Source organism: Lepidochelys olivacea (assembly GCF_965140295.1).
Source record: "Lepidochelys olivacea isolate rLepOli2 genome assembly, chromosome: 7".
Lineage (NCBI taxonomy): Eukaryota > Metazoa > Chordata > Testudines > Cheloniidae > Lepidochelys > Lepidochelys olivacea.
Genome location: NC_140417.1, coordinates 124,773,543 through 124,796,200, shown reverse-complemented (window position 1 = coordinate 124,796,200; position 22,658 = coordinate 124,773,543). Strand labels below are relative to the sequence as shown.

Here is a 22,658-nt window from a genome sequence, read left to right as displayed (position 1 = left end):
TACAGCTCCCGGCAGGCCGCGCGCCGCCGCCTCGCCCGGGGAGGGGGGGCCGGCGCCGGGGCGCGGGGCCTGCTGGGAGGCGGCTTCCGCGGGGCCTCATGGGAAGTGTAGTTCCCCCCCCCGCGCGCGCCCTGCCGCCTCCCTGGGTCGGAGCCCGCGGGGGCAGGGGGCAGGGGCCGTGCCCCAGGATCGGGGCCCGGCTGGGCGCAGCGCCTGGGGCCGGTCCCAGGCCGGGCGGGGGCGGGCCTGGCCCAGGGGCACTGCAACCGGCACGGGCTGTGCCAGCCGAGAGCAAGCGGGGCCTGAGCCGTGCCAGGCCGGCGGGACTCCTGGCTGGGCCCGGGCCACCGGCCGCTTCTGTCTCTCTCCTTCCTCGCGCGGCTCTTCCCTGGGCCGGTCTCGGGCGCCTGGGCCCTGTCCTAGGAGTTTGGCCCTTGCCAGCACGTGACTGGCAGCCCGGGCGGGGCTGGCTTCGCTGCCATCTTTGTTGCGGGCAGGGCTGTCAAAAACCCAGCCCCGCCCCGGGGACCGCCCCTTCCGGGCGGGGGAGGGGAGCGAGCGGCTGACGTCACCCGCGCGAGGCGCCACTCAGCGCCACGTCATCCCCCTTTCTCCCCCGTCCCCGCCAGCCTCCTTTCCCGCGGATCGAGCCCCGGGCCCCGCCCACTGCCCAGCTGCGGCTTCGCTTCCACGTGGGCTGCAGGGACCTGCCCCGAGGCGCGCCCAGCCAAGGGCCCCCCACCGGAGCAGCGGCCCCCCAGGATCACCCCGCGCTGGGCCAGATACAAGGCCAGGGTCTCCCCGGCCCCGCCAGCTAGTCCGAGTGCCCGGGGTCTGGGGGGGCCCCAGAGAGTCATGCCACAAACGTCTGCCTCTGGGCGGCCCTGCCCCCCCCGGGTGCCGAACAACAGGGGGGCGAACGGCCGCAGCCAGGGGAAGCCACTCGCTGGGTGTCGCCGGCCTGAGCCACACGCTGGGCTTGGCTCGCGGGAGGGGGCCCGCCTACACCCCCAGTCTGGTGTTCGAGCCCTGCTGGACCGGGGAGAGCTGTGTTACGGCCAAGCCCCTTGGCCCGGTCCAGGCTGCACTGCGGGGGTCTCACACCCCTGCACAAGACAAACTGCATTATGGCCTGGGGAGCGGCCATTTCTGTAAAGGGAAACCACCCAGTCACGGCCCAAACTGCAACAAGTGTGTCCTCTTGGCCCACTGATTCGATCAGGTTCCCCCCCGCCGCCGCCTGCCCCTCTGGCCCTTTGTGAATGTCACCGCACATTCAACAACCTCAAAACGCTGCCCCTCCCAACTGCCTTCGTCTCACTCTGCCTCGCCCCTGCCCCACCCCTCTGTGCCCCCAGTGTCCCTACCCTCATGCCCCCATTTGTGTTGGCAGCTTCTTACACAAACTCCTCCATGCCTGAGGTCAGGGTTGAGCAGTTGGTAGAGAAGGGGGAGCCCAGGATGGAAAAGCAGGGGGATGCTGCAGGTTTTGGACAGAGGGACATTGGCAGAGTTTTGACAGAGAAGGGAGTGGAGGACGGGGCTGCAGGTCAGGGTTGAGGGGCACTGGCAGAGTGGGGAGCGGGGGAAGCCCAGGGCTTGGCTAGCAGGGGCTGCGGGTCGGGTTGAGGGGCACTGGCTGAGATGTGGGAAAGGGACCAGATTGGAACAGGACGGGGATTCGGAGGTCAGGGCTGAAGGCTGGGCATGGGCAGAACGGGAGCGGGGGGAGGGGAAGCTGGACTAGCATCTGCCAGCTCTGCACATGCTGAGGTTTGCAGGATTTTCCCCTCCGGGCTCCTGGGGTTAAACATGCCAGCGTTGGGGTTTCTCGCTGTCCACCCCAAGCTTGGCCCGGTGGGCCCCAGGCAGGTTTTGCAGGGGAAGTTGGGGGGCCATGCTGAAGGGCAGGGACCCGGCAGCACTTGTGAGGCGCGACCTTCTGACCCCGGCCCTTCATTGCCGCCCCGTCTGCTTCCTCTGGGCAGTGCGGGAGCGAGACGGGTAGGAGCCGAGATCGACCACCCAGCAGTCACCGGCCCGCAGGGCGCACAAGGCTGAACCCGCCTCAGTGCGCCGAGGCTTCCTCTGCTGTTCCATGATGTGTATCCCCCTCCGAGTACCAGGCACCCCCCACCTCTGCCCCGAGTACCCCTGTGAGTACTGGGCGCCTTGACATCCATGAGTACCAGGCACCCCCACCCCCATTTCCTGCCCCCTCTGAGTACCAGCCCCCCTGAGTTCCGGGCATCCCTGTCCCTTGGCCCCCTGCGTACCGAGCGCCCCTGCTCACCGGCCCCCTGAATACCGGGCATCCTTGCCCCCCTGAGTACCAGGCATCCCTGCCCACTGCCCTTCATTTTATTTGTTTAATGATTTTTTCTGGTTTTTGCATTTTTAAACACAACCTGATCAATTCCCAGGGAATGGCTAAAACCCGCCCCCCAAAGGAACGGTCTGACCCATCCCTACCAGTTCCTGCGGGCTGGCGGGCGTGGCAGGCACCTCCCAGCATGCCAAGTTTGACACGTCTCAGCTGCAGCTCAGTGAGGAGGAATCTGGAACCCACCCCGGAACACAGCAGATGGGCGGCATCAGGTCGCACAAGCGGGTGAAGGGCCCTGGGTCCAGGCCCCCATCTCAGCTCCTCCGTCCAGGGGGACGCTGGCCTACGCTCTTCCTGCCCTGGTGCCGTCCAGTCGTGGATCTCAAAGCACCATTCATGGTGTCGCCTTATCATTGCTCCCATTTCACAGGTGGGCAAACTGAGGCACAGAGCGGGGCTAGTGTCACACAGGAAGTCCATGGCAGAGCTGAGAGTAGAACCCAGTCATCTCCGCGCTTGGGCCTGTGTGTTACCCGCACAGCCCTCCTTCCCCGGCACAGACAGAGCCTTTGAGGGGGCAGCCGGAAGGGCAAGAGACGGGGCAGACTCCTGAGCACTGTCACCCATTCTACCAGCTCTAAAGCCTTCCGCCTTGGGGGGCTGCCGGCAGGGAGGCGAGGCAGGGGGCGGGCAGAGCTCACTGGCTGGGGTGCCTGCCAGGCTGGGAGGGACAGACCCCGTGTTTCAGAGTAACAGCCGTGTTAGTCTGTATTCGCAGAAAGAAAAGGAGGACTTGTGGCACCTTAGAGACTAACCAATTTATTTGAGCATGAGCTTTCGTGAGCTACAGCTCACTTCATCGGATGCATACTGTGGAAACTGCAGAATCATAGAATCATAGAATATCAGGGTTGGAAGGGACCCCAGAAGGTCATCTAGTCCAACTCCCTGCTCAAAGCAGGACCAATTCCCAGTTAAATCATCCCAGCCAGGGCTTTGTCAAGCGTGACCTTAAAAACCTCTAAGGAAGGAGATTCCACCACCTCCCTAGGTAACGCATTCCAGTGTTTCACCACCCTCCTAGTGAAAAAGTTTTTCCTAATATCCAACCTAAACCTCCCCCACTGCAACTTGAGACCATTACTCCTCGTTCTGTCATCTGCTACCATTGAGAACAGTCTAGAGCCATCCTCTTTGGAACCCCCTTTCAGGTAGTTGAAAGCAGCTATCAAATCCCCCCTCATTCTTCTCTTCTGCAGGCTAAACAATCCCAGCTCCCTCAGCCTCTCCTCATAAGTCATGTGCTCCAGACCCCTAATAATTTTTGTTGCCCTTCGCTGGACTCTCTCCAATTTATCCACATCCTTCTTGTAGTGTGGGGCCCAAAACTGGACACAGTACTCCAGATGAGGCCTCACCAATGTCGAATAGAGGGGAACGATCACGTCCCTCGATCTGCTCGCTATGCCCCTACTTAAACATCCCAAAATGCCATTGGCCTTCTTGGCAACAAGGGCACACTGCTGACTCATATCCAGCTTCTCGTCCACTGTCACCCCTAGGTCCTTTTCCGCAGAACTGCTGCCTAGCCATTCGGTCCCTAGTCTGTAGCTGTGCATTGGGTTCTTCCGTCCTAAGTGCAGACATTATATACATACAGAGACCATGAAACAATACCCCCTCCCACCCCACTGTCCTGCTGGTAATAGCCCATCCAAAGTGACCACTCTCCTTACAATGTGTATGATAATCAAGGTGGGCCATTTCCAGCGCAAATCCAGGTTTTCTCACCCCCCCCCCACACACAAACTCACTCTCCTGCTGGTAATAGTTCAGCAGGACAGTGGGGTGGGAGGGGGTATTGTTTCATGGTCTCTGTGTATATAAAGTCTGCTGCAGTTTCCACAGTATGCATCCGATGAAGTGAGCTGTAGCTCACGAAAGCTCATGCTCAAATAAATGGGTTAGTCTCTAAGGTGCCACAAGATCCTGTGTTGTGTCTCCCCAGTGCTGCCTGTAGGTGGCGCTTCTGCGCTTTCTCCCCCAAATCAGAGTGTGCAGCCTCCTCCCAGCCTGCCGGGGATGGTGTGACACACACACACACACACCCCTCCTCCCAGCCTGCCGGGGGTGGTGTGACACACACACACACACACCCCTCCTCCCAGCCTGTCGGGGGTGGTGTGACACACACACACACACACACACCCCTCCTCCCAGCCTGCCGGGGATGGTGTGACACACACACACACACACCCCTCCTCCCAGCCTGCCGGGGATGGTGTGACACACACACACACACACACACACCCCTCCTCCCAGCCTGCCGGGGGTGGTGTGACACACACACACACACACACACCCCTCCTCCCAGCCTGCCGGGGATGGTGTGACACACACACCCCTCCTCCCAGCCTGCCGGGGATGGTGTGACACACACACAACACACACACACCCCTCCTCCCAGCCTGTCGGGGATGGTGTGACACACACACACACCCCTCCTCCCAGCCTGCCGGGGATGGTGTGACACACACACACACACACACCCCTCCTCCCAGCCTGCCGGGGGTGGTGTGACACACACACACACACACACACCCCTCCTCCCAGCCTGCCGGGGGTGGTGTGACACACACACAACACACCCCCCTCCTCCCAGCCTGCCGGGGGTGGTGTGACACACACACAACACACACAACACACCCCTCCTCCCAGCCTGCCGGGGGTGGTGTGACACACACACACACACAACACACCCCCCTCCTCCCAGCCTGCCGGGGATGGTGTGACACACACACACACACACCCCTCCTCCCAGCCTGCTGGGGGTGGTGTGACACACACACACACACACCCCTCCTCCCAGCCTGCCGGGGGTGGTGTGACACACACAGACACACACACCCCTCCTCCCAGCCTGCCGGGGGTGGTGTGACACACACACACACACACACACACACATTCTCTTGCAAGTGTTCACAGCTGCCCCAGGGAGCTGGAGGCAAACACCCGTTCAGGCGGGCGAAAGAAAGACTGAAGGAAAGGCGAGGAAAGACCTTGCAAGCCGGAGCATCGGCCCCGCTGGCCGCTCTGCCCTGTTCTAAGGGTGTTGCTCAGGCAAGGACCAAGCTAGAATCTTGGGGTCCATCCGTGCCCAGTGGCCTGGCATAGGCCTGTTTTCGAAAAGGCAGTTGGGGACACAGCTAATGTCCCCTGCCAGATCCTTCGCCGGGAGGCTGAAGGCCCAGTACAAAAACCTGGTTCCCTGCGGCCCAGGGTTTGTAGGGAGCCCAGTGTCTGGGGGGCTGTCGGTGGGGCAGAGGGGCCCATGCAGGGCAGCCTGGATGTAAGGAGATCCCCAGGAGGCTGCTCCCTCCCTTGGGTGGCTCCTCCTGGGGTGCTGTGGGGAGCCCTGGGAAAGGGGAGCTGGGGCCGCGTTTCCATCTCTCCATGGCCATGGCCATTTGTGTGAGAGGTTGCGGAGAGCACTGGCCTGGCAGCTTGGCCGAAGGCCTCGGTGCGGGCCCAGAGCCGGCACGGCATGGGCAGGGGGCATGGCTCACGCCCAACGTCCACAGGCTGCGTGCCCCAGCCCTGCCTGGAGTTGCTGCCTGGCCGGGAGGTCAGAGGAGAAGCTGGGTGCCCCAGGGCTGGGAGTGGAGTCCAGCCGCCAGGGCTCACCCCACAGCCTTGTTGGGAGGGCAACAAGGGGCCAGGCAGCTCTACCTGTGCAGAGCCCCCCTTCTCTCCTGCCAGCCTGACCACACCCAGCCTGGTGGGCTTCCTGGCTGCTTCAAATGCCCCAGCCCCACCGCCAAGGCTCTGTCTGCAGCACCAGCGCTTGCCCGTGTCTCGGCACTCACCGCCTACCTCCCGCCGGCGTTTGGGCACCGTGACGGGGCACCTGCCCCACACTGGGCTCTAAGGGGTTGATAGAGCCCTAGGGAGGCTACGCAAGAGGCAGCCAATCAGAGAAGGGCTGAAGGGAGCAGCCAATCAGGGGCTGGCAGGTCCATATAAAAAAGGGAGTTGTGGGGCAGAGGATGGTAGTTTTCTGCTGGGAGCCTAGGGAGGAAGGACTGTGTCTCTGGAGGGCTGAGAGACCTGCCCGCCCCCCGGACAGAGCAGTGCTGCTAGCAGGGACCGGGGAAGCGAGAGATGGCTCCTGGCTGGATGCTGGGGTTTGCAGGCTGAGGCCCTGAGGCAAGGGCAAAGAGGATGCTGGGGCCACGAGGAAGTGGCCACTAAGGGAAGTGTCTGAACAGCAGACTGCAGGTCCCCCGGACGGGGGCAGCACAGTGTGTGGCATGGCCAGAGGGCTGTGTCGCTGAAGGGAATGCCGCGGTCCTGAGAGAGACGTGAGTCCCAGAGCAGGAGTGACAGCACCACCCACTGAGCTAGTTCCCAGGACAGCCAGCAGGAGGCACTGTGGTAGAGAGTGAACCCAGTTACAGCACCCATCTCCTCCTCCTCCCCCCTGCCTGCATCTGGACACCCATCTCCAGTGCCATGCCTATGACACTGCACCCCACGTTCCTCATAGAAATCGAGTAATGGTGTGAACATGACAGAACTAAGATGTTTTATGATATGAATATGGCATAACTAAGATATGTTTTATGCAAGATGGGTCATGTGAGGTATCATTGGAAAGGTTATAATTTACTGACTGTGTTTATCCAAAAAGAAAAGGAGGACTTGTGGCACCTTAGAGACTAACCAATTTATTTGAGCATGAGCTTTCGTGAGCTACAGCTCACTTCATCGGATGTAGCTCACGAAAGCTTATGCTCAAATAAATTGGTTAGTCTCTAAGGTGCCACAAGTCCTCCTTTTCTTTTTGCAAATACAGACTAACACGGCTGTTACTCTGAAACCTGTCATTACAACTGTGTGTATTTTGGGGAGTGTCCACCAGACAGTAGGCAATCAGCCGCAATGGCCACGGGGAAGAACCATCAGATTGGGAAGATCTTAATCTCCTGCCTTCTTGAGAAGCTCCTGCGGTTGCTGCTTTGATGCAACAGGGTCAGGTGATCATGTCACCTGGTACTAGACCCCCATCTTGAGCTTTCAGTGTTTTTTCCATGGGGAGGTGAGGGGTCAGACTGGGAAACAAAAGATTCCCACCTTATGTAATTTCTATTTAAGGCTGGGAAGGAAGTCAATCAGGACTCTTCTCCATTGCCTCCCTGTCCAAGACGAAAGATTGCTAAACAGACCTGAAGGAAAAGGAACTAAACTGAGGGAAAGGCCAGGGCTGAGTCCAGGCTGAGACAGGGGTCTAGCCTCTAAAGAGAAATAACTGGAACTCTAAGCTACAGAAACTCTGCAACCTGCCTAAAACGACATTTAGGGTGAGCAATTACATTTTGTAACCTGACAGGCTTCAGAAGGGGAGCTGTGTTTGTATCAGCAAAAACAATGAGGACTCCTTGTGGCACCTTAGAGACTGACAAATTGATTTGGGCATAAGCTTTCGTGGACTAAAACCCACTTCATCAGATGCATGGAGTGGAAAATACAAAGGCAGGTATAAATACACAGCACATGAAAAGATGGGAGTTGCCTTACCAAGTGGGGGGGTCAGTGCTAATGAGCCAATCCAATTAAGGTGGAAGTGGGCTATTCTCAACAGTTGACAAGAAGGGGTGAATACCAAGGGAGGGAAAATCACTTTTGTAGTGCTAACGAGGCCAATGCAATCAAGGTGGCCCATTTCAAACAGTTCCCAAGAAGGTGTGAGTATCAGCAGGGGAAAATTAGTTTTTGAAGTGACCCAGCCACTCCCAGGCTTTATTCAGGCCTAATTTGATGGTGTCCAGTTTGCAGAGTAATTGCAGTTCTGCAGTTTCTTGTTGAAGTCTGTTTTTGAATTTTTTTTGTTGAAGAATGGCCACCTTCAAGTCTGTTATTGAGTGTCCAGAGAGATTGACGTGTTCTCCGACCTGGTTTTTGACTGTTATAATTCCTGATGTCTGATTTGTTTCCATTTATTCTTTTGCGTAGAGACTGTCTGGTTTGGCCAATGTACATGGCAGAGGGGCATTGCTGGCACATGATGGGTGCCACGGTGTGCCAGGTGCTCGGGGAGGAGGGGGGACCACAAGCAATAGTTATCATCCCAGCTCTGGTCTCCAGGCCAACACGGGTCCAACGTTGCTTTTCCTCCACATTGCTCGTTTCCAGTTGGGGTGAGCTGGCAGGGTGGGGGGTCTGGAGGGGCAGGTTAGGGATTGCATGGGCACCCTGCAGGCAATCTTTGTGCTGGGGCTGTTCCCCTGGATTACATCCCCCAAAGGCAGAGAAGGATCTTGTTCAAATCACGATGATTTGTAGTGGGGCAGTTTACCAGGCCGGCGCACCCCGCTGTGGAGAAGGGAACCGCAAGCTCCAGGGACAGTAGAGAGAGAGCTCCTTGTGCAACGTGCATCCCAAACCAGAGCACGGCCTTTGCCTTCTGTTCTCTTTTCCGGAGCCCACTGATCATTGTGAACTCCGCACAGAACTGGGCAGTAATGGCTCCGCACCTGCCTGGCAGTGCGGGGCGATCTCTGGGCCTTTGGAAAGGGCTCTGGCCTGAGGCGGGCGACTTCCATCCTCAAAACTTCAGGGTAGCTAGATGCTGAGGGCGCAAATGAACTGTACCCCCTGAGTGCTTCCTCCAGCACTTTTCCCTGTTCTGCACCTGTGGCTACAAGGAACCTGGCTTGACACCTCACCCACACAGGGCAACCATCTGAGCAGGGTGGCTGGCAGCAAGAACATGGGCGGGGGGAGGGGGATGTTGGCCAATAGTTGTGCGATTTGATATTTCCAGGGCTTCTCTGGCATGTTTTAAGCAGGCTGAGAGGGGTGGGCTAGACACTGAGGGTTGCCACACATGGTGATGCCCTGGCAGGACCCAGGCAGTGCTGGTTAAATCCCCCTGTACTGTTGTATTGTGATATCACAGTAGTTCTCAACCATATTGCTTGAGCATGCAGGGGTGTAATCAGGAAGGCCAAGGCACAACTGAAGTTGCAGCTAGCAAGGGATGTGAAGCGTAACAAGAAGGGTTTCTACAGGTATGTTAGCAGCAAGAAGGTCAGGGAAAGTGTGGGCCCCTTACTGAATGGGGGAAGCAGCCTAGTGACAGATGAAATGGAAAAAGCTGAAGTACTCAAGGCCTTTTTTGCCTTGGCCTTCACAGACAAGGGCAGCTTCCAGACGGCTGCACTGGGTAACACAGTATGGGCAGAGGTGAGCAGCCCTCAGTGGTGAAAGAACAGGTTAAGGACTACTTAGGAAAGCTGGACATGCACAAGTCCATGGGTCCAGATCTAATGCATCTGAGGGTGTTGAGGGAGTTGGCTGATGTGATAGCAGAGCCATTGGCCATGATCTCTGAAAACTCGTGGCGATCAGGGGAGGTCCTGGACTATTGGAAAAAGGTAAATATAGTGTCCATCTTTAAAACAGGGAAGAAGGAGAACCTGGGGAACTACAGACCAGTCAGCCTCACCTCGGTCCCTGGAAAAATTATGGAACAGGTCCTCAAGGAATCCATTTTGAAGCACCTGGAGGAGAGGAAGGTGATCAGGAACAGTCAACATGGATTCACCAAGGGCAAGTCATGCCTGATCAACCTGATTGCCTTCTATGATGAGATAACTGGCTCTGTGGACATGGGGAAAGCAGTGGACATGATGTACGTTGACTTTAGCAAAGCTTTTGACACGGTCTCCCACAGTGTTCTTGCAGCAAGTTAAAGAAGTATTGGCTGGATGGATGGACTATAAGGTGGATAGAAAGCTGGCTAGATTGTCGGGCTCAGTGGGTAGTGATCAACGGCTCGATGTCTAGTTAGCAGCTGGTATCAAGCGGAGTGCGGTTCTGGGGCCGCTTTTGTTCAACTTCATTAATGATCTGGATGATAGGATGGATTGCACCCTCAGCAAGTTTGCAGATGACACTAAGCTGGGGGGAGAGGTAGATACGCTGGAGGGTAGGGATAGGATACAGAGTGACCCGGACAAATTGGAGGATGGGGCCAAAAGAAATCTGAGGTCCAACAAGGACAAGTGCAGAGTCCTGCTCTTAGGACGGAAGAATCCCATGCACGCTACAGGCTGGGGACTGACTGGCTAAGCGGCAGTTCTGCAGAAAGGACCTGGGGATGACAGTGGACGAGAAGCTGGATATGAGTCAGCAGTGTGCCCTCGTTGCCAAGAAGGCTAATGGCATTTTGGGATGTATATGTAGGGGCATAGCCAGCAGATCAAGGGATGTGATTATTCCCCTCTATTTGGCACTGGTGAGGCCACACCTGGAGTCTTGCGTCCAGTTTTGGGACCCCCACTACAGAAGGGATGTGGACAAATTGGAGAGAGTCCAGCAGAGGGCAATGAAAATGATTAGGAGGCTGGGGCACATGACTTATGAGGAGAGGCTGAGGGAACTGGGCTTATTTAGTCTGCGGAAGAGAAGAGTGAGGGGGGATTTGATAGCAGCCTTCAACTACCTGAAGGGGGGGTTCCAAAGAGGATGGACCTAGGCTGTTCTCAGTGGTAGCAGATGACAGAACAAGGGTCTCAAGTTGCAGTGGGGGAGGTCTAGGTTGGATATTAGGAAAAACTTTCCCTTGGAGCGTGGTGAAGCTCTGGAATGGGTTACCTAGGGAGGTGGTGGAACCTCCATCCTTAGAGGTTTTTAAGGCCTGGCTTGAAAGAAGCCCTGGCTGGGGTTGGTCTATGCAGGGCCTGGGGCCCTCTAAGGGGCCAGGAGCAGGTTTCAGGGGGTCTGCCAATTAGGGCCAGCATTGGACTCACTGGGGTTCTCAGCAGAAAGCCAAAGTCCCGCTGCATGGGGCTGAAGCTGTTGACCTGAATTTGATGGGTCAGTTGTTATGGCTTGCTACTGATCGCATCACACCAGAAGATTTATAGGTTCTTGCCAATTCAGACTACAGGGTCTGAGAGCTCAGAGCTCCATATTGGGAGAGGACTCTTGGGGTGCTTGGCAAAAAACACTTACACTGAGGACAATACCAAATTGATAAAAGCTTTATTGAGATCAACAAAAGAATAATAAATGCTATGAAACTTATGACTGCAAAACAGTAAAAGAATTCCAAAACTCCTGGTGGTAACATTCCTATTATAAGTACCTTAACCTAACATACTCACACCCTTCCCTGAAGACTCAGTAATAGGAGGAGAAGGACCAGTCTTACTCCTGGCATGCCCAATAACACGATGGTGCTGGCTTCCCCAATCGTTAGGAATGTTGAGTAGTTATACTCTACTGCACAAACTGGGCTGATAGCGTGAGAGAAGAGAGTCTATAGAATTTAGGGGAACAAAGAAAAGTAAAAGCCCCCTAAGATATCCTTCCATGGCATTTTACAGGATTCTGACACTAAGGAATTCAGGCCCAACCTATGATACCCAAATCTTAATCCCGTACCCTAAGAAATGTATGGGTCCCCTTCTCCTGTAGGTTAGTGGGTTATGACACTTACGCTCTACATATTAATAAGGATTGTCTCTCTCCCAAAACTGCCCCCCAGGCTCTCTTGGCGGCTTCCAGGTTTGTGGCATGCCCTGTGGTTACCAACTGGCTGCGGACACCAGAGAAACCTGTTCAGTGTTGTGTGTACTTCCTCCCTTTGGTTCCCCAAAGTTCAGGGACCATTCCTATCTGTGCCAAAGGTTGCCAGCTTTTAAGCTGATTTACCCTTAGAGGATCAGACTTGTAGCTATTTAGCTGATCTGACCAGATACAGGCCGTTAGTATTCTTGCATTTCCGCAAAACTTATTCTATGTATAACTATTAGGAAACACACATCACCTGCCTCAACACACCCTAATTTCATAGGAACTCTTACTGATAAAATATAAGAATCCTATATGAAATGGATTAATTCAGAAAGAGAAACAGATTATTTGATACGGCTGGCTGGATTAGTAGGCTAGAATAGCTAGCAAAGCAATCCTATGGGCCACAAAGCCCAGGGCCCTGACCATGCCACTCTGGGCTGAAGCCAAAGCCTGAGCAATGTGGCATCACGGAGGCTCCTGGGGCACCAAGCAGCTGCCCTGCTTGCTACCCCCTAACACCAGCCCGGGCTTCTATACACAGAAAACCAGTTGTTGTGGCACTGGTAGGCCGTGGCGGTTTTATAGCATGTTGGGGGGGCCTCAAAGAAAATGGTTGAGACCTCCCGTGGTATCACACAATACCAACTGGAAGAGGTGCCCGCCCAGCGCCAGCTGGGCCTCGGTCTCCTGGGTCCCTGGCATTGTCTCTGCCTTAGCATGCAGTGGGGTGATGAGATCCTGGCTGGTGGGCGGTCTCTTATGCAGCTTGCCTTATGAACTGGGAGAGTGCCTTTGTGACATTATTGACATAATCTGGGACCATATAGATCATTGTTGCAACCAAGGTCCTCGAGTGGCACCAAATCTTGTATAAAGGGGGTCAAATAAGGTGTCTAAAACGAGGTTAGGATTATGCGATCTGTATCATTTTTGTATTTAAAGATATAAGTATTGGCTCTATACTGTCTGTGTTTCAAACTTATGCTCTGCTTCTGGGGGACACCCCAGACAAGTTGGGGTCAGCTCTGCCTAGCCTGCCGGGTGGCCCATTAAGGACCATCAGCAACACAATTGACCCATTGAGAGAAGGCAGACATGCCTTGTGACTCAGCAAGGTGTGCAGGGACCTGCCTATGGACAGAACTCTGAGGTGTTTCCAGGCCGTGTGAGGGACAGCTTCTCCTTTGGACAAAGAAAGCAGAGACCACATGGCAAGAGACTATAAAAACCTGCTGCAGCTCCTCCATCTGGTCTTCAGTCCTGCTTCTGACCTCTGGAGGGACTTTGCTGCACTGAAGCTTTGAACCAAGGACTGAAAGACCCATCCCAGCTGGGGATGTTCTCCAGAGACTTGATTTGAGCCTGCCGTTTATTCCATCACTGCTACAAACCTGAACCAAGAACTTTGCCGTCACTGTCTGTCATTGATTCCATTTAACCACATCTTGCTCTTATCTTTCTTTTTCCTCTTATGAATAAACCTTTAGATTTTAAATTCTGAAGGATTGGCAACAACATGATTTGTGGGTAAGATCTGATTTGTATATTGACCTGGGTCTGGGGCTTGGTCCTTTAGGATCGAGAGAACCTCTTTTCTTTTACTGGGGTATTGGTTTTCATAACCATCTGTCCCCATGAGTGGTGATACTGGGAAACTGGAGTGTCTAAGGAAATTGCTTGTGAGACTTGTGGTTAGCCAGTGGGGTGAGACCAAAGTCTGCTCTGTCTGGCTGGTTTGGTTTGCCTTAGAGGTGGAAAAACCCCAGCCTTAGGCTGTAACTGCCCTGCTTGAGGCAATTTGTCCTGAATTGGCACTCTCCGTTGGGTCCCTCCAGAACCAGCCTCGTTATAGCCTTTCATCAGGGTCTACCATCCCTCCCTCTTCTTGGGGCACCCAGCTTCAGGTCCATGCAGACTCCAGGTCGGGGCAGCCTGCAGCAGTCAGCGGTCGCCCAGGTGTCGCCATCTTCCTCCTGCTCCCCACCCCTTCCCAGGCAGGTTTGCCCCCTGCTGGCACAGCTGGCCCTCCAGGTACTGGGTTAGCTTGGGATGAGCCGGGAAGGGCTCTCCCCTCTCCTAGAGCGAGGTGGTGCCCTTCCCAGCCCCATGGCAGCAGGGAGCTGGTGGGACTGCAGGCAGCGAGGGGGGCACGACAAGCTGGCCCAGAGACAGGCAGGGGTCCAGGAGGGGCAGATCGTAGAGGGAGTCGGCCCTGTTAGGGGATGAGGCTCGGCCTCACCTGGCCCAGGTTTCAGCTGCCTCCCCAGGTGATGGGTTTTGGGGCTCGGCTCAGGTGGTGCCCCACAGGATGCGTGAGCCTCAGACCAGCTAGGCCTGCCTGTGAGTGGGGGCCTGCTCACTTGGATGCAGCCAGCCGCTCCAGGCACCCGGGGCTCTCTGCAGCAGCCACATGGACACACCTGCCTTCCCCGAGCCTTGCCACGCTGGGGCCGAGAGCACCCAGAGCAAGCGGCAGGAGAGCTGAACCTAGGCAGATGGCCTTGGGGGCTGAGGCTGAGCCTGCCCCAACGGGAGGGGTGCTGGCTGGAGGAAATGAGGCCAGAGTAACCCCTTCCTGGGGCCCCTTCCCCTCCTGCTCACGGGACAGTGGGTGCTGGCCAGGAGGGTCCAGGCCTTTGGGCTGGAGCCACAGCAGGGGCAATGCTGGGGCAGCCCCACACCCTCCCTGGGAGGCTGCAGCCTGTCTAGCTGGCAGGATCAGAGCAGGAGCCTCTCTCCCTGTGCCACCCTTGCAGATAGGCTGCCTGGGGCTTTAATACCGCCCCACCCACGGAGGGCTCATGGAGAGCATCTGGAGGGGAGAACTTGGGAGGGGGAGGAAGGTCCATCCCAGGAGGAGCCTGTAAGTGCTCACTTGAGGGCTCTGTCTCTTCTCCCGCTTTGCGCTTCCCACCCGGCACCTTGGTGGCAAACAAAAACTCTGCAGCCACAGCTCGGGGTGAGGGGCTGCAGGTGGGGTGTCCAGACCAGGGGGCCCTCGCTGCTCAGATTTACCAGGAGCAGGGGACTGACCCCCACCTCCTGGCCAAATTCCACTCCTCCTCACCCCCTGCAGCATCAATCTGATACAATGCCCACTCCACTTCCTGCACTATGCTGGCATGCTGTGCAGCAGCCCTGCCCCACCCCAGAGGTGGCTGCATTGCAGTGGCAAGTGACAGATACAGCAATGAGTTTCCAACTGAAACCACAGCTCAAGTTTCGGGAGGCCCTGGCCAATTGTTCCTGCTGAGATTTGGGCCATAGGCTAATGTCTCCGGTGCTAGCTGTGCCCTGAACCCAGCCCCAAGGCTGCTGAGCTGGTAGTTTCCGCAGCTAAGCGGCCTCGCTGAGAGGCTAAAGCCGTGGTTCTAGGCCTGATTGAGGGGCTCTGCTACACTGGCTGGGGGTCCTATTAGCCCCTGCATGTCCAGGCAGCAGAGGTGCCCATGGGCAGCCTCTCTCCTCCTGCACCTAGGGGAAAGAATGCGTCTGATTTACTCAGATGAGTCGACCTTGCTGCAGTCTCCCTCCCTGGCCCTGCAGGGCTGGGCCGCGGGGGCCCTGAGTCACGGCTCCAGGCAGAGATTGCAGGGGCAGAGGGGCCGGTTGTGATCATGCTGCACAGCACAGGCCAGAGACCTGCCCCGTGTTCCCCTTTGAAAACACAGCCAGTCTGGATATAAAAGTTGATGGAGAAGCCACCATGGCCCTCGGGGGCTTGTGCTGATGGCTAATTACTCTCTCCGTTAGAAATGTCGGCCTTCATTTCCTGACTGAATGTGTCTCACGTCAGCTCCCAGCAGTTGGATGGTGTTAGCTCTCCACCAGACTGCAGAGCCCGCTTGTAGGGACTTCCAGCCTGTGGGTGTCACCCCGTAGCCCCCCAAGGAGGAGTTCAATAGACGGAGGTGTTTGCCAAGCTGTTAATCGTTCTCGTGGCTCTTCTCTGACCCCTCTCCTGTTGAGCGACATCTGTCTTGACTTGTGGGCACCAGAACTGGGCACAGGATGCCAGGAGGGCACTGCCGTCCTAGGCCCCAGCGCAGGGGGGGTCTCTGGCATGTCTGGTTGGGGACCCTGCTGGGAACCTGTGCTGCCCCCCATGGAGCCCAGCTGCAGGGCTGGAGCCAGGTCTCTGCCCTGGAGCGGGCAGAGGCAGCAGACCCCGGGCTCAGGCAGGCCCCATGGAAGGGGCTGGGAAGCCTGCGGAGGGGGCATGCTCCGCCTATGGGGACCCTGCGGAGTCAACAAGCCGTGGCCAGGGTACCAGGAGCAGCTGGCCCAGCTCCCGGAGGCCCTGAGCACCCCATGGTCCTAGCAGCCCCTCACTGGGCGGCCTGGACTAGACAGCTACTTGGGCCAGGCCTGTGTGTGCCTCCTCAGGGCTGCACGGGTTCCCACCAGGCCGGTATTTGACCAGCCTGCCCAGCAATTTATCAATTTGCCAGGAAAAATAATTTAATCTGCCAGGTATTTTTTACATGGGTCTAAAGATTTGCATTGTTCTCCCAATACCCAGGGCTGGCTCCGGGTAAAAGTTTCTGTGTCCAGCCACAGCTGCTGCAGCGTTCCGGCTTCCGCAGTGCGCGTGTTAACAGATCAACACCGGCGAACATGCAGCAGCTGTCTGCTCACCACCACGCAAGGGCCCCACGCGTGTGCGAGAGAGGGGCTGAGTCACGCACGAGTGAGGAGACGTGCAATGTTCTGTATCTGTGCTCTCGCTGGATACTGTAAGTGGCTGTTGGGGGGCGGGGGGGTTGCTGAGTTGCCTTGTGGTTGGGGTGGCGGCGGGTTTGCCTTGTGGCCTGGTTCTTTTTGCAGGTCAAAGGTGGTAATGCTTCTCAGGCTCTGTGCGTTGGGGGGCTCTGCTCATTGGGGGGTGGTTCTCAGTGCTGGGGGACTGGGCTGGGGAGGCTGCATACTCCACCCCAGGGAGGTGGGGGGCAGGCGGAGGACTCCCTGAGCAATGTCCCAGTCAACCCCCCCCCCAACAGTGTCAGCAGGGTGATACTGGGGTGGGCATCCCAGAGAGCAGGAGCTCCCTATAAGCTGCCATGTGCCCCCACCCCAATACACAACCCCTCTTCCCTGCTGCTCCAGAGCCCCCCAGGCTGAGCTCTGCCAGGGAGGGGCTGCGCCCCCCAGCCTGCCCTCACAGCAGTGGGGGCAGCAGGCAGCTACAGGGCAGGGGGTGCTCCTGGCCTAGGGGCAGCTGTGGGGGGTGGGCTGGAGGGCCCATGCCTGTGAGGTGAGGGCGGCACAGAGCCAGTGATAACCACAGCCTTTGTCTTGTGGCCCCCCAAGCTGGCACAGGCTGCCCTCGCCCACGACGGGGCCCTGGACGTCTTGGCGCTGAGCCGGCAGGGCCCGGATTCCTGAGTCAAGCTGTTCCCCAAATGCTCACAGCCCTGAGACAAGAACCCCGCTCTGCAGCCGGGGAGAAACTCTCCCCAGGGGCCAGATATTCCAGAGGTGCCCATCGGGGGGCATCTTACACCTTCTCCTGGGGTCAGACTTGATGCTGGGCTGGACGGCCCCTAACGGATCCAGTCCCTGATCTAGCAATTCCTAGATACCTGAGGGGGGAGTTGGCACTGGTGGGAGGGGGCTGGGAGCACCAGGACAGAGGCAGGGTCCCCCCTCCCTGCCTCCTGGCACCAGCCCCAGCTGCCTATCCCGGGGCAGGCTCCGCCTGTCATTAGGGGCAGAGGGGAGGGTGTAGCTCAAACTCCCCTCCCCTTCCTTCCCCTCCCCCCACGATGTCTGTGCATCTGGGCCAGGAGAGGGCTGGCCTGGTGCCAAGCAGAGGAAGTGGCCCAGAAGTGGCAGGGAGGGGGATGCTGGCAACCAGCCCTGCTGGGACCCCAGCACCCGTCCGTGCCCCTCCGTGGCACAGCACTTCCTGTTCGCGTCTCTGGCAGCAGCTGGGCCCAGGGCTACGGCCCCCGGGCCTGGCAGGCTGCATTGGGCGCGGGACCCAGGGATCCTGGCCTGTTCTAGTGGGGGCAGCTGCAGAGGGTGAGCGCGGACCCCTAACCCTGCTCCGGCGGGGGCGGGGATGGGAGCAGCTTGGCTGGGCCGCGGGGAGCAGGGCACAGCTGGCTGGCCCACTTGAGCGGGGAGGGGGGCTGCAGTGCTCAGGGATACTTCAGGAAGACACGGAGGATGCTGGATGCTGGGAAGAGCCACATGGGGAAGGTCTCTCCAGCAGCCTCCTTCCCCACTGCGGCCTGTCCCTTTGTGTGTCTGTCCCTCTCTCTGTCCCCTCTGTCTGTCTGCCCAGGGAGACGAACCCAGGGCTTCAGCGGGGCTCCTTGCCCTGCTCCCATCGGGCCCCACTGTGTGGGGAAGCAAACCCAAAGCTGGTTTCCAGGGGGCATGACCCCTGCAAGGGACTGGGGGTCTAGGGGCCAGGATGGGACCCAGGGGCAGTCCCCCAGCAGAAGAGCCAGAGCTGGCTCTCCAAGCTCACTGGGATAATGGACCCCAGAGACAGCACGCCCCCACAAAGAGAAAGGAGCCGGATCCCTGGGGCCCTCCAATTCCGCTTCTTCCCCTCCCCTGGGGCACTGCATTCCGGCTCCATTGCGGGGCCCAGGGATCCAACCCTACCCCCCCCCCCCCGGGCCCAGCGCAGGGCCCAGGGATCCAACCCTAACCCCCGCCCCCCCCGGGCCCAGCGCAGGGCCCAGGGATCCAACCCTAACCCCCCCCCCCGGGCCCAGCGCAGGGCACAGGGATCCACAGCGCAGGGCACAGGGATCCAACCCTACCCCCCCCCGGGCACAGCGCAGGGCCCAGGGATCCAACCCTAACACCCCCCCCCCGGCACAGCGCAGGGCCCAGGGATCCAACCCTACCACCCCCCGGGCACAGCGCAGGGCCCAGGGATCCAACCCTAACACCCCCCCCCCCCCCGGCACAGCGCAGGGCCCAGGGATCCAACCCTAACCCCCCCCCCCGGGCCCAGCGCAGGGCCCAGGGATCCAACCCTAACACACCCCCCCCCCCGGCACAGCGCAGGGCCCAGGGATCCAACCCTACCCCCCCCCGGGCACAGCGCAGGGCCCAGGGATCCAACCCTAACCCCCCCCCGGGCACAGCGCAGGGCCCAGGGATCCAACCCTACCACCCCCCCGGGCACAGCGCAGGGCCCAGGGATCCAACCCTACCCCCCCCCCCCGGGGCACAGCACAGGGCCCAGGGATCCAACCCTACCCCCCCCGGGCACAGCGCAGGGCACAGGGATCCAACCCTAACCCCCCCCTGGCACAGCGCAGGGCACAGGGATCCAACCCTAACCCCCCCCGGGCACAGCACAGGGATCCAACCCTACCCCCCCCCCCCGGGTACAGCGCAGGGCCCAGGGATCCAACCCTACCCCCCCCGGGCACAGCGCAGGGCCCAGGGATCCAACCCTACCCCCCCCCCCGGGCACAGCGCAGGGCCCAGGGATCCAACCCTACCCCCCCCCGGGCACAGCGCAGGGATCCAACCCTACCCGCCCCCCGGGCACAGCGCAGGGCCCAGGGATCCAACCCTACCCCCCCCCCCGGGCACAGCGCAGGGCCCAGGGATCCAACCCTACCCCCCCCCCCCGGGCACAGCGCAGGGCCCAGGGATCCAACCTTAACCTCTCCCCCCCACTCCCCCGAGGCACTGCACGGGGCACAGGGATCCAGGCTGTGCCTTTCCCTCACCCCTCCTGCCCCCCCCGGCATTGCACAGGTGGGGCTCAGTGGCTCCTTGCTGGGCTGAACTGGCATTTTGGAGGCACACGGGCACTTCTTGTCTTGGCAGCGCAGCGGGCGCCGGGGGGCTGGACCGGCAGCCATGACCAGTGACTGCCTGTGAACTGGAGACAGGCAACTGCGCTCCGGCCCAGCCCCTCTGCCGCCCTGCACCCCCTCGCAGCCTCTTCCTCCCCGATCCCACTGCACGGCTTTCCTTCACCTCCCTGCCCCCCACCCCCTCCTCCTCCTAGACCTCCCACCTCCTTCCCCACCCCCACCTCCCTAGGCCTCCCCAACATGTGCCCAACCCCTCTCTAACACCAGCCCCCCAACTCCCTGCCTGGCTCCGGGTGGCTCATGTTACGCCAGGCAGCCCATGGGGCCCCGCGGCTCCGTTCGGGCCCGGGCAGCTCCAGGCCCAGGCCAGAGGGGTCAGCCAGGCCAACCCGCCTGGGAAGGGGCTGCCGCAGCCGGGCAACGCGGGGCGTCCTCAGCTCTGTGCTGCGCCAGGGATGCCGAGGGGGGGGCACGCTCTCACACACATGCGTGTGCTCACACACACACACGTGTGCACACACACACACATGTGCACGCACACACACATGTGTGCTCACACACACACACGTGTGCTCACACACGTGTGTGCACGCACACACACATGTGCACGCACACACACGCCTGTGCACGCACACACGCGTGTGCTCACACACACACACACACGGTCACACATGCACACACCTGAACATAGTACCCACACACACACACACACGGTCACGCATGGGTATACACACACACACACGTAGCTGCACACACACACGCACGCGCGTGCATACATGGCCACACGTGCACGTGCACACACGGGCCGATGCGCACACCCAGATACAGCTGCACACACATGCACTCTGGCCCTGCCATCACCCACCCCGCACACACCCGCGCACACACCCGCACAGGTGGCCACACACGCCCATCTACGGACACGCGTACCTGCACACACACGGACACGCATGCACCCCGAGGTGTACACACACACATACACAGTCGCGCGCACACCCACACGGGTCCCTGCGCGCCCCCCCCCCCGACGCAGCCGCACACGGACCCTGCCTCCCCCACACGTTTGTGCGCACACGCGCACACCCCCACGTGCAGGGCCGCACGGGCACGCGCGCACACGCACACACGCGGGGCCCTGCCCCCCCCCGACGCAGCCGCACACGCAGGCACGCCGGCGCGCGCGCTCGCTCGCTCTCACACTCGCTCGCTCACACTCACGCCCGCCCGCGCGCAGCCCCGTCACCATGTCCCAGCCCTCGGCGCCGGCCCGGTTTTTTCCGCGCTGCGTCACGCGCCCGTGACTCCCCCCGGGGCGGCCAGCGCGTGGGAGCAGCGCCGCGGGGAGCCCCTGCGCCGGGGGGCCCCGCTCCGGGCGGCCGGCTCGTGTCCCGCCGCGGGGGCGGCTCGCAGCGCGCCGGGGCCCGGCCGGGCATGTGAAGATGTCAGTGGGGTGCGCCTGCCCCGGTGAGTGGCCCCGGCCGGCCCCCCCCTCCCCGCGCGTGGGGGGCTGGGCTGGGCTGGGCTGGGCGCGGGGGGGGCCGGGGGCTGGCGGGGGCTTGGGGGGGCGGCGGTCCCAGCGGAGGGGAGCGGGACCCGCGGAGGCCGGTGGCGTCCAGGGGAGGGTGGTGCCGCCTGGCCTGGCCCCGTGGCGGCGGCGCTGGAGTGGGGGCCGGGGGGGCGCCCCTGGGGGGCTCGGGGCACCGTGCCGGGTGCAGCGGGGGTGGGGCCCCTTGTTCTGGCCGGGGGGGGTCGGGGCACTGTGCCGGGGTGGGGGTGGCGGTGGGGCCCCTGGGCCCGGCCGGGGGGGGTCGGGGCACCGTGCCGGGGTGGGGGTGGCGGTGGGGCCCCTGGGCCCGGCCGGGGGGGGGTCGGGGCACCGTGCCGGGGGGGGGGTGGCGGTGGGGCCCCTGGGCCCGGCCGGGGGGGGGTCGGGGCACCGTGCCGGGGGGGGGGTGGCGGTGGGGCCCCTGGGCCCGGCCGGGCGGGGGTCGGGGCACCGTGCCGGGGGGGGGGTGGCGGTGGGGCCCCTGGGCCCGGCCGGGGGGGGGTCGGGGCACCGTGCCGGGGGTGGGGTGGCGGTGGGGCCCCTGGGCCCGGCCGGGGGGGGTCGGGGCACCGTGCCGGGGTGGGGGTGGGGCCCCTGGGCCCGGCCGGGGGGGGTCGGGGCACCGTGCCGGGGTGGGGTGGGGGCACCGTGCCGGGTGTTGCAGGGTGGGGGTGGCGGTGGGGCCCCTGGGCCCGGCCGGGGGGGGGGGTCGGGGCACCGTGCCGGGGTGGGGGTGGCGGTGGGGCCCCTGGGCCCGGCCGGGGGGGGCACCGTGCCGGGGGGGGGTGGAGTTGGCGCCCTGAGCACCCGCCAGCTCTAACTCGGAGAGGAAACAGACGGTTGTAACCCCCTGGCTGATCAGGGGCCGCTGGCCGCCCTTCCCTGTCCCCCGCGCAGCCCCTGGCAGCGCTCGGAGGGGCGGCCTGGGCACGGCCTGGGCACGGCCTGGGCAGGCAGCACCTGGGGCGAGAGCGGGTCTCCTGGAGCAGTGCGCGGCTGCCCCATGCTGGGAGGAGCAGCAGGCCTCGGTGCCCCTCAGGCCCTGTGCCTGGCTGCTGTGAGCCGATGGGGCAGGGCCCAGGGTTGGGGGGGATGTGGAGTCGCTGGGGACGTGGGCAGTGCTGGTTCAGGCATGTGGGGGCGCCGGGGAGCGGGTGAGACGTTGCTTATTCCTTCCCGTTCCCTCACTCCCTTCCTCTGCCCCAAGCCATTTGGGGACCTGCAGGGCACAGCAGACTGCGGGGAGAGTGCACTGACGGGTTAGGGCCGTTGTGGGGTCTGGCTGGCAGAGCCAGCGGGGAGTGAGGGGGGAGTGGGGTCTAGCTGGTGGGCAGTGCGGCGGTCTGGCTGGCAGGACAGTGAGGGGGGAGCGGGGTCTGGCTGGCAGAGCCAGCGGGCAGTGGGA

At 60.7% G+C, this 22,658-nt stretch overlaps 1 protein-coding gene across 2 annotated transcripts in view; it reads left to right on the top strand.

The window, feature by feature from the left end:
- Positions 1 to 20,866: 20,866 nt before the first annotated feature.
- LDB1 (LIM domain binding 1) overlaps positions 20,867 to 22,658 on the top strand; it is a 46,536-nt gene continuing 44,744 nt past the window's right edge. The window contains exon 1 of one of the 2 annotated variants that reach the window (XM_084634394.1): positions 20,867 to 21,171. In XM_084634394.1, coding sequence (XP_084490520.1) covers positions 21,147 to 21,171 — 25 coding nt within the window. In that variant the 5' untranslated portion in view covers positions 20,867 to 21,146. The remainder of the gene's footprint in view (positions 21,172 to 22,658) is intronic. The other variant, XM_084634393.1, reaches the window with a different exon arrangement.